This window comes from Excalfactoria chinensis, chromosome 12, assembly GCF_039878825.1.
Source record: "Excalfactoria chinensis isolate bCotChi1 chromosome 12, bCotChi1.hap2, whole genome shotgun sequence".
NCBI lineage: Eukaryota > Metazoa > Chordata > Aves > Galliformes > Phasianidae > Excalfactoria > Excalfactoria chinensis.
This window is the reverse complement of record NC_092836.1, coordinates 7,118,434-7,130,514: the sequence shown is the minus strand read 5'-3', so window position 1 is coordinate 7,130,514 and position 12,081 is coordinate 7,118,434. Positions and strand designations below refer to the sequence as shown.

General features: G+C 42.8%; 1 protein-coding gene across 1 annotated transcript in view; it reads left to right on the top strand.

Annotated features, from left to right (window-relative positions):
• Positions 1-12,081, top strand: part of PTPRG (protein tyrosine phosphatase receptor type G) — a 379,786-nt gene that overhangs the window by 295,694 nt on the left and 72,011 nt on the right. The window contains exons 10-12 of the mRNA XM_072347365.1: positions 8,044-8,228; positions 10,226-10,334; positions 11,556-11,605. Of these exons, the coding sequence (XP_072203466.1) occupies positions 8,044-8,228; positions 10,226-10,334; positions 11,556-11,605 (344 nt within the window). The remainder of the gene's footprint in view (positions 1-8,043; positions 8,229-10,225; positions 10,335-11,555; positions 11,606-12,081) is intronic.

Here is a 12,081-nt window from a genome sequence, read left to right as displayed (position 1 = left end):
TCTCAATGAGAACAAGTTATTTGCCTCATTTAGAGCCTTTGTTATTACTCCCAGTAATTTGTTTTTGCTTTCTAAATGCACATGTTTTATGAGAACTTCCTAAAAACAACTTCATGGTTTCTTCATGCCCTCAGGTTCTCTCTGGGAGGCCAGGAAGGGGATTAGCAGACAAGTTCTACTCGTACAGAATGCATATATTTTATTCAAACCTAAATGGCCACAAAATATTGTATAGCATAACTGTAATCTCCTCTCTGAAACAACAGCGTTGTAAACATAAATTTAAAATAACACACATTGACGTCTTAATACGGAATTGCTAAAGCAAAATGCTACTATTTATTTTCTTTAAATATCTTCGGGGAAATGCAAATGAGCAAGACCATTTTTAGTTAATTTATGATATGTTTACCACATGATTGTTTTTGCACTTTGGAAGAATCAGTCTTACAGGTTGATTTCCTCACAGCTTAACGACTCCTTCCCCCTTTCCTTGGATGACTGGATTTTTCCTACTTTTTGATTTCATATTGTTATGAAGATTGCCCTTTCCCATTCCATTACTCTTTCATGAACTGTGTACTTTAATCAGGTCAGTGCCCTACTGCTGTGTGCTGGTGCAGATGAATCTATGTATCATTATTACGATTTCAGCTGGCGCAGCAGGCTGACGGGGTGCAAAAGGTTGCACTTGAGGGTGGTAACACCACACTGCTAATTGCTTGCCCTGCATCTTCCTGCACTGTAGGCTTGCCCAGCCACTATACCACAGTGCTGTGAGCAAGTGTACTCCTTTCCTGCTGTGATAGTCTCTTTTGACATGCACCTTGTACCTGCTGTATCCAGTCTGCTCCTTCTGCATGTCTCATCTGTTCCACCTCAGATTTGCTTTTCTCATCCATGTCTTGATCTGCAGTGCTTGATCCTCATGTACACTGCTGTCTTGGAGCGCACAGTGCAGAAGTGGGAGAGGACAGGCTGCTGTATCCTGAATAGTTGTGCATTAGTCAGATAGAAGACAAAGCATTACAGGAGAAAAAAATGGCCCATTTTGAAATCAGGTGCAAAAAGATGTGGTGCATAAACTTGACCTCATGCTTGCCTTTGTAGTGACAGTTCTGTTGGCTGCTGCTTTCACCCACTGTAACCTTTGTGAGGTTGCCATGTGAGCACTGCATGGGTCTGTACCTGAATGTAGTGGACAGCATGCCAGTAGCTTTATAATAAGCAGTAAGTAACTGTTTGCACTTGTTTATATGCTACATATAAAAGCATAACCAAAATAGCTGGAGGAATAGAGAGTGAAGGAAAACATAGTTTGGGTTCATAGCCGCCACTGTAGCTAGAAGAGCCAGGTACTTGTAAGGGAACTGGATGATTTGCTCCACTTAAACCTGTGGAGAATTCATTTCTGCACTGTGTACCCACTGATCCAGTTGTTTGGCCAACAGAAGGAGTGATTTTAATTTCAACCTTCATTGTACATTGGCCTGTACTGTGCCTGTGGAGCATCTTTCTCATTGGAAAAAGGCTGCAAAAGCTACAGAAGGGCCATTTTCCCACACTGATTTGGGGCACCGCTGAGGCAGGTACCGGAATGCTCTCCTGGCCCCATTGGCTCATTCTTTCTATGCCTCCTGGTCCAAGCGGCCCTTGCCAGGACACTGGAAATGGCATTTTGGCCAACACAACACACGCATCCTTCCTGCAGTAAAACCCTCTTGCTCCCCATATGGATTCAGCACATGCCACTGAATGTGATTCCACGTGTTACGTCAGACACACTGTCTATATAAGGATGTAAATGTACATTTTAAACACAGGGCACCCTTTGTGTGCGTGTATGTGTGTGCACTATAAACACAGAGCTTGCGGAGTCAATCCCCAGCAGACATCAGCTTAACCCAGCATGGCATCTGATGGAGCAAAGCTGCTCTGTGCCTGCTGAGGATTCAAGGATTCAGGCCACAGCTGTAGAACGATGTTTGTGAACTATATGAAATATTTGGGCTCAAACACAGCCCAGTAAAACACATAATCCATGCCTTTCAGAAAAATAGGATCTGTTGCTGTGATGCCATGGAAACTCAAATGCTAGAAAGAGCCATACAGGAATGAATCAAACAAGCTCCAAATGCTGGTTATACATTCACCTCAGGAAATGGGCAGGTAGAAGAGGGGTAAAGCCAGCCTGCCTAGTGCTGCTGGGCCAGCAATGCCCTATGTGCAGTCTAGCTCAGGAGGTTACTTCATGCAGCTCAAGAAGCAAGTGCAGGATCTGTCAGTGTCCCTTACACCTTAAGAAACAGCCTTGTTTGAAGCATAGTGAAAGGTAAGAGCAGGGAAGATAAATAGTCTGTCTCCTAGCTACATTCTGCCTGTGGATTGAAGTAGATCAACACAAATATTTGCGTGTACAGCATGCTCCAGAGCCTGTAAATGCCTGCTGGCAAAGTGCAGGCAAAGGTAAAGGAAAAATGCATGCTTCCCTTTAAAGCAATTATCCTTATATATTAATAATGTCATTTATAAGTACTGCAGGAAGTTAACAGCATACGCTAAAGCAAAGCAAAGAATTGCACACATTTAGTAAAAGGAGTAGGGCGAAAATGTTGTAAGTATGCCTCATAGCACTTTTCTATGTATTAGAGCATGTGTTGTCTCTGCATATGATCCTCGTAGTCGATTTGTTATCCTCTGGGAGCACAGCCCTTGCTGAACTCCAAGATTAAATCAGACAGCCAAAAGAATGCTGTTGTTTGTCATGGGTCAGATTCCCTTCTCAGGCATTTCCATCGAGTAGCACCAACACGAGGCAGCTGGAGCTGGCACTGTATCACCACTGGTACCATGATTGTGTTGGCGTGGCATTAAAGCAAGTGTGAATGTTTTTATCGTTTTGAGGACCTGATAATGAGAAGGAATATGAGTGTGTGTGTACATATTGTTGAAAGCATTTTTCTTCCCTTTGCTGGTGGTGGCATTGCTTTTGTCTTGTCTGCAGTCAGGTCTTTGCATGCTGCCAAGCTCTGCACAGTGTTTTTCCAATAGTGCAGGCATCGATGGCGCTGTTTGCAGGCTCCTCTGACATCAGCTGTGAAACTCAGGGCTGAGTTTGGGCACCACTATAGCAGTGGCAGCAAGGGCTCCATCTGTCCTGCTCTTCCTGCTCCTTCCCAGTGCTGAGGCTTAGGGGAAATAAGCAGCCTCTCTGCCTCAAGAGCTCAGCTGCCCACGTGTTTGCCCTGTGAGGAAGAAAAGCATGCAACATCCTATTGACCTCTCAGTTACTCCTCTCTTGTCTTTGTGGGGAAAAATGTCCCCTCTGCTTTGCTCCTTCTTTGCAGTGGAAGAACCATTTCATGCCAGCAGTCCCATATATGTCTGAAACAGGTGAGAAAAACGAGAAGTGAAGCCCCTCTCACCTTCCAGCCATCAGCTGTAGACCTAAGCAGCACAAGACCCTTGTCACTGTCTTTTAGCTGCCTCTGAGCAGTCCTCAGGCAGTAGCATGCTATGGGTACATCCCCATATGCAGATGTTTCTCTGTTTATGAATTGCATCAGAAGGTCCATGCCCATCTCACAAGGGATTCAGGACTTCACTGGGATGCTGCTTTTCTGTGCAGAAAAATGTCAGAATTCCATCACTCAGTGCATATCCCATGATACCAAGGAAAAGGAATGGCAGGTTTGTGTTGCTGAGATGTGTAACAGGAGGGAGAGAGTGGGATTTTCCAAAAGAGGGCATAGCACAGCTAGAAATAACTGCATCTAAAGTAGTGACATTTTTATGCACAGAAAAGCTAACTTAGAATATTTTTAGAGGATTTTATAAATCCCTCTGAGCTCAGTACCACTGGATTCATCATGAGAGATACCTGTGTTACAGGGAGAAGATGTAGAAGAAATAACCCCATATACAGCTCCTGTGCTCTCTCATGCTTTCCCTAAGTAGTTCTTATAACCACAGGTAGCATATGCAAAGAGCATAATGAAACCCAGAAAGCTTGGCTGCTTTTGCATCTCTCTCTCTCTGAAAGAGAAATGTAGGCTGCTTTTGAAAACAAACAAACAAAAAAGGAAAGCTGTCGTAATCTCTCTGACATGCCCTTTCTGCAGTCATGGGTGTATCTAAATATCAGTGGTTAATTTGTGCAAAATGATAAGCCCCCTTTTTGTCTTTCAGCTCTCTGAAATGGAGCTGCCAGGAGCTTTTGGATTAAGCTTTATCAGGCTTCCAGTTAGGAAAGCCTCGTGGAGGTTATGTAGCCAAATACAACACACAAATCAAATTATGGAAGAGATGAATGTGAAGTTGTTAAATTAATTTTGTTTGTTCCAGCCCACTGGAATGTTTTTTAACACAAAGAAAGTAATTCTGTGCTGTATGGCTGGCCTGGCCAGTGCTTAGGACTGTATTATCATGCTGCATTTGTCTGCAAGTGGTAAACAGGTTTTCCCTAAGCTTGAGTGAGCTTTTGGGTTTTATTTGTAGAGGTCCAGGGCATGCAGCACTCAGGGCATTGCTGCACGATGTGCCCTTGGTGCAGACAATGTCCCATCCTGCTGAGCCTCCCAGAGAGCCTCCTGTGGCCCCAGAGAGAGGTTGTTCTGTCTCTGTATCAGAGGGCAGTCTGATAGCCCTCTGTCATGGCTTTGGTATCACCCTAGACGTACACAGAGCTAGTTCAAGTATCTCTGCTCTGTGTTCAGAGAATCATTAAGGTTGGAAAAGACCGCTGAGATCATCCAGTCCAAACCACTGCCCACCCCCCACCATGACCACCAACCAGATCCCTCAGTGCCACATCTCCGCAGATGTGGAACACATCCAGGGTTGGTGACTCCATCGCCCCCTGAGCAGTTTGTACCAGTGCTTCACTGTTATACCACAGAGAGACATCCTGAAATCTCCCTCAGTATTTTTATTATCCCTTAGGATCCGAATTTAACATAGAACATTAGTAATGCTTCCCTAAAAATAGCTGAAATCTGCCATTTCAGTGTGATGTTGGTTCTTGGGCTAAGTTCTTTCTTTTTTTCTGAAGCACGTCATGAGTTCACTGGATTCTTTGCTTATGTTGCCTGGTTAAAAGAAAACATTGACCAACCCGCCAACCCACTCGTGTTTCTATTCGCTGTATTCTGATTCAGTCCCAAGGAACACTCAGTCACCTCTCCCCTGACCCAACCTCTTTCTGCTTCTGTTTGTCCTTCAGGCACATTTTGTGGAATCAGTAGAAGCTCTTTAGTGTTAAAAAATAATAATAATAATAATAGAAAAGAAAGAGAAGAGCTGCAATTTTTTTTATAATCTTCTGCTGCTAATCCAAGGCACACAGAATATTGAAAGGAAAATTACCTCTGTGGAAAATGCCAGTTGTTTTATAAATGGTTACATCATTGCGGTTTTTTCTTGCTTTTCAGACATTTGCTACGTTATTATACATCTCTTTAATTAAATCATCAAATTGAATTATTGGATCAAATGGTTTTTTATTCCATTGTGTCCCGAGCAGGTTTGGTTAAATTAATAAAACCATATGTTTCATTTTATAAAAGGGATATTTTTTTTATTTTTTATTTTTTTTTGCCCATTCATAAGCTGTAAAAAAAAAGAAGTGAGCGAATGGAAAATGCTGGGTATTACTTAATTACATCAGGATTCTTCTGAGTGCCTCCCAGGAACTGAGGCAAAGTCATACTAAGTCATAAAAAGTTTGTAACATTATTTACCTTGAAATAGCAGCAGGGTAAATTCCATCTCCTTTTGGCTGGCGGTGAAGGCAGCTCACCCCAGTCATGCAGTGACCCTGGTAAAAACATGTCAGCACGTCTCAGTGAAGTCTTGCAGTCATTGAGCTGGTTTAAGTGCCCATATCCTTGGATCACGTTGCACGGTGGCAGTGGATGTCTTAACATTGAGCCTGTATGTCTCCATTTACCCTTGGGACATACCTGCTTCTCTCCTCAACTCTGAGCTGTTCTGAGTTGTGTGGATGCCGGCTGCAAAGAGTGTTGTGGAGCGGAGGACGTGGCAGTCCTCTGTCCATTGGGTGGCTTAGGGTTGTTTGAAAAAGCACTCGCTTGGGGTGGTTGAGAGTAAAACTGCAATTAAGGTAATCTGTCCGTCTCTCATGAAGGTTATCTGCTTGAATTATTTCTAAAACAATTTAATGCATGATTGCTTTAACTGTATAAATCTCTGAATATCCTCATGGAGAAGGAGGACTAGATAGGGCTTTTAGGTCTGGGTAGTCCTTCACCCTGGGTGCCACCTCCAGATGGATTTGCTTAGAAGGAATGGTGAAGGCTGGCGTGGCGTTTTGAGGAGCGATTCTGTGATGACAAAGGGATTCAGAGGGGGCAGTTATGATTTATTGGCCCCGTTATCTGTAAACAGTGATGTGAGAATTGATCTGACAGTCTCAGCAGAAGAAGGTGAGCATGGAGAGGCATACCAAGAACCACGAAGCTCTGTAAATCCCAGCAGTGCTGTCTGCTCTCAGCTGTGCTCTCAGAGCCAGGGCCAGGCCCTCCCCTTCAGCACCCAGCTGCATTGCCAGCAGAATGAAGCCCTTGGGTGTTTTTCTGTTGTATTGGTAATATTGGTGTGTACAGCACTCTTATCTCTTTTATTTAGGAACTGTAACTTATTTCATTAATGCAGCAGCAGAGCTGTGAGACCAACCGGGAACTCTGGGCTCAGAAGGAGACTTTTCAGTATGACTGAGACTCTATAGAAGTGAAATAATGTCCAGATATATACCCAGTCACCATACATACCAGCATACATACGAACTGGATGGGCTGCCTTTAAATGGAAAAGTCATATTAGGAAAAATAACTGAAACAGTGTAAATGTGATGGGCTGGTGATGCTTTGACTTTCCTTGCCAAAATTAACCATCTCCTTTGCTACAGTGCATGTATTTAGGTATCATTGCAAGTGATTTTTTCTTGGTTCAGAGTTTATATTTGGAAAGTGAACATGAGAATCTGTCCTGAATTGTTTATTTTAAACGTGATTTTTTAAAGCTTGGAAAAAACCTAAACTCCATAGTTGGAAAGTGAATGATAGGCTTTTAGATAGCATATGAGTGCCATCTAGTGTTTTTCATTAGTACCTTGACCTTCATATTTCAATTGCTTGAAAGGTATGTTCTGCAGCAGATGCGAGTGGGCTGTGCTCTGCATCCCACTCCTCCATAAAGTGTATATGCTGGTTCAGTGTCAGGGTGTGCTCTTCCCTGGAGAGGTTTGGGTTTGGCCATATGCAGTGAGCAGAAGCCATACTTTCCCATCTAGTTAAGCTGTTCTGTGCTGATCACCCCACCAACCATGGCTTGGACCAGAAGTGACTTCTGCCTCTGCATTCTGGGTATGGTGAGGGAGGGAGTCACAGCTTTTGGAGACTGGCTGGAGGGTTCCCCTGCCTGTTAGCAGAAGGAGATGGCTGAGGGCCATCAGGTTCTGCTCTTTCCTGTGCTGTTGATATTTTAATGACAAACAGTTCAGAGACTATGAAGGAAAATAAGTAGAAAAAAAGCAAGAAGTAAATTTTCATGTACAAAAGATGTGCTGGGTTAAGAGGACAATGATTACTGCCATAACAATGTCAAGTTTATAGAGATTACAGAGCCTGCAGAGCACATTAGGTTGTTTTCTTCCTTCATATGGCAAAAGACTGGGGGCCAGGGAAGCTGGGGCTCAGCTGTAAGGGAACCTGTGAATGTGGAAATGCAAAACTTTTTAGTGACCAGGTTGAAATATAAGTGCAAATGCCAGGTCAAAAACTGAGGCAAAGCACTGAGCAGCCAACTTGCGGAGAATGGATTCTCTCTCTCCCTTTACTCTGGAGAGCAGAAAGCAGCTGCAGGTGGTATTAAATCCCATTGGTCTCAGTGGATTGCAGCATAAGCTATTACTGCAGGCAAGGGCATTAAAGAAAAAGCTTGGGTCTTAGAGCGAGGCACAGTTCTCCCTGTTTGTTTTCTCTCAGGTATTTACGAGAGTTTCATATTTTTCTTTTCCTTTTTCAGCTTGCAGCACTCCCCCAGTCAATATGAAAGTGCAGCCTGTGAACAGGACAGCATTGCTTGTAACCTGGAACCAACCAGAAACCATCTACCACCCTCCAATCATGAACTACATGATCTCCTACAGTTGGACTAAAAATGAAGATGAAAAGGAGAAGACTTTCACCAAGGACAGTGACAAGGACCTGGTAAAACCACAGCATCAGCCCCAGACACATATGTCAAACTGTCCTTACATTGTCTTCTTAGCAGAAGGAAGCAGAGAAGGGAAGCAGCTGTTGCATTACAGACAGACTAGCATTTGACTTGCTGCATATTGCTATTAGATTGCTAGGCACTAGTTGAACATTGTCTAACAGACTTAACCAAAACATTGGTGTCTGATTTTATAGTATATGTGAGTGCATAAAGGATTAAATGTGCAGACACGTTTTCATGTGCTGTTGCTGAGAAGCAGCTGGCTCAGGAAATAGTCTGACTCTGAGTACCTTTTAGCTTCTGTTCAGCTCACAGCTTTTCACATTAAAATCCCCGATCCCCCAAAATCTTCTGCTGGCTTCAGGCTCTTCCCTCTGCATAGCCCTTTGCAGTCTTTGGATCGGTTTCTGATCAGTAAGTGCTGCCAGCAGTAGTCAGGTCTGGAGAATTATTGCAGAGTAGCTCTGTACATGCACTGCCTCACTCCTGCTGTAAGAGAAGAAGTGGGAAGAGCACGACAGCTCCAGCACAGATGCAAACACTGATCTATCTCCTCCATTTAGGATTTGATCTGCTTGTCATTCTTGTCTAAGTGGAAGCAAGTATTGTACCGGTCTTTTAACGTTCTCTGCATATAAAATCAAAGTGACATATTCAGGTTTGAAAGGCCTCCGTTTATTGTTAATCAAAGAAAGCCTCTAGAATAATGAAATCAGTAATTGTATATGCACATGAAAAATGCAGGAGCACAGAGTGTTATTCCTAATGACTGTTATCGTGGCTTTTTTTTTTTTCAAATACACAGTCCTGTGGGCCCATTCAATCAGTTATACAATAATACTTCTCTTATTCCCTTAGATGAAGATTCTTTTACTTCATTTTCCATTTATATTTTCAATTTCCCCACTAGACATTGTTATCTGGGTCACATTAGGGAATGATGTGCCTCACAAAACCAGACAGGAATGTATTGAAAGGCACCCAAGGTTATGATGTATTGTAACCTCTCTCTTGTCATAACTTTGCACTCTTAAGGGAGATTTCATTTTAATCAGGTATAGGGAGGAGAGCCTTAATCAGCAAAAATGAGGTGGGCATGGAGACGGCATCCTGTTTGATGTAAAAGAAATAATTAAAAGTGCAGGGGATGTGATGGAGTGATAGCTTGGAAATAAATTGCTGTGAGACCCTGTGCTGTGCAGCAGAGCTTGGAGGTTAAGAAAGCAACGACAGCTTAGTCTATTTTAGGGGCAAGAGAAGAAAGAATCTCTTTTTCGGAGCAAAGTGCAATTTGCCTTTAGTGTTCTGGCAGAGACAGCTGGGCTGTCCCATCTTAAAACAGAGCTAGACAGTGTTTTGTTAAAGAGATCACTGGTATTTCAAGTGATCTCCACAGCCACTGATGCTTTGTGCTTGAAAACACGAACTGATGTGATTGCAGTTTAAGGCAACACGGAGAAGTAGCTGGAAGGCAGCAAGGCAGCATCTTGTGTCTAAGAGTGTATAAAAACATCTCAGCCAGTGTGCTGAGACATTGCAGGCCACCAGCATCAAGTTGCCATAACCTGTTGGTTGCAGAATAGTCAGTTTGAACATATAGTCCTTTTCTGGCCTTAAAGCAGGTTTGGGACTTGCATCTCTGCCAACAAAAATCTCACTTGAATTCCTTTAAGGTCAATTAATTAGGAGTGTGTTTCTGAGAGCAGAGACCCTCAGAGCAGGAGACTGTCATGGGGCACATTCACCTCTTCCCTGAGAAACAGAATGAAGTCAGCAAGGTCTGAGTGATTCCTTTATGTCCCAAGGAAGTCCTTTGACTTTGGCCTTGCCCTTTCCAGGGAAACCAGTGAAAATTTCCATTAAGATATCAGTGAGGATGTTTGTGCCATGTAAGACAATGTTAGCACAATGCTTTATATATTTCAAACTGATCGTGGACAGTACTGTGGGGGTAAAAAACTGAATAATATCTATTTTTTTTAAACAGAAGGCCATCATTAGCCATGTCTCACCTGACATCCTTTATCTGTTCAGAGTTCAAGCAGTTTGCCGAAATGAAATGCGTAGTGACTTTAGCCAGACTATGCTCTTTCAAGGTAAAAAAACCAAACGTACATACATACTGTTACATTAAGTGACTCTGTGTGTGTTTAACATTTTCTTTACAGAATGCTGTATGGTGTGGAATGATTTCAGATGATGTTTGAATGCATGCAGATAATGCTTGTTTCGTATTGTGACCAGTGACCGTCAGAGTCTTTATTTCCAGCGATTGGAATTTGCCTAGTGCAAAACTTGGTGTTAGTTTCCTAGAACAAATCCACTGCAGACTCTTCTGCATCAGGGACACAGTTGTAGCAGAACGTGTGGGTGATTGGTGTCCCCTTTATGTAAAGGGAAAAGGAGTTCGGTCTCGTGTTGAGAACCACGTGTAGAGATGTTTTACTGTGTGCACAACATGGACACAGCTTAGTTCTGCCCCAGTGTCTGCAGTATGTGCTGTTGTGTTAACAACATTGCAGGGAGAGCAGGAATCAGACAGGGAATATCCTGTCCAATCAAAATCTCACGATTTCTAAGTATATTAACACAGCATAGTGTTATGAAGTGTACTGTAGGTGCCGGGCAGAAGTCAGAAACTTATGTGCTACTGATGATGACCTTTCTAGGCAGATGGTAGGACTGAAAGATTCTTCGAGGTTTGACCATGATACCTATGAAATTACAGTTAAAGGAGTAAATAGTTCTTGGCAGTTTTGCCAGATACTCTGGGAACTCTAGTTCAAAGCAGTGGAAGTGATACACACATCTACAGTGAGAGCAGATGTTGTGTTTCCTTCCAAGTGTCCCCTAAAATAAATTTTATTTCGAATCTTCAGCTGTGTTCAAGTATCAGTTTGAGCTTTCAGAACATTGTTCAGAATGTGATTATAGTTGTATTTTAGTTAGATAGCGATAAATAAGGATAATATTATCACAAATGCAGAAAAAAAGGCCAGGCCTGAGTGGCTAAAGAATAACACATCTCTCTTTAGTCACAAGTACAGAGTTAGGTGAATAATAGCAAAATTGCCTTAACTCCAGATGGAGAAAGCATATATATTTTGGACTTCATTGCATGCAACAGGTCTTCTCTGACATTTTCCTGCCAAGCCCTTGGTTACCGATTCATCCATAGGCCTCAATTTCCTTTCCCTGTTGACAGGCTTAATAGTAGCAATTCAGCAACTGTTTAGCAAGAATTGTATAGTGATATGGCTGTCAGTTCCTGACTCCCTTCCCAGTCCGCTGAAATGCTCTTGTTCTTTGTTTCTCAGCTAACACTACTCGAATTTTCGAGGGGACCAGAATTGTGAAAACAGGAGTGGTAAGTTGGGGGTCATAAATCACTGCAGCGAGCTGATGGGAGCTGGGAAGTCAGGGCAGTGTTCCCACCAGGTGGCAGCACGATGTTGTGAATGTTCTGCAACCCGTGCTATCCTGGGTGGGTGCTTCCTCAAACCTGCTGCAAAGGGTCTCAGAACCCACCTGGCTTGTTGAAGGGATTTTGGCTTTTTCACTTCACATTCTTAGAGTCTTTGACCGCTGGGCTCTCGTGAATTAGAAAAAAATCCTCCAGAATATGTTTTGAATGCATTTAGAGGGGATATGTGATCTTAATGACTGTGGAAACAAATGTAACTGCTCTTATTAATCGTGTATATGCAACGAGAATCATGCTCCATGCAGAGCATCTTAGCTCAAAACTTATCAGTAACTGAAAGTTTTGGGTATTCAGTACACCAAACTTCAGTCAAATTTATGAACTGAGCTCATACTATTGAATTTGCTGTAAGTACACTG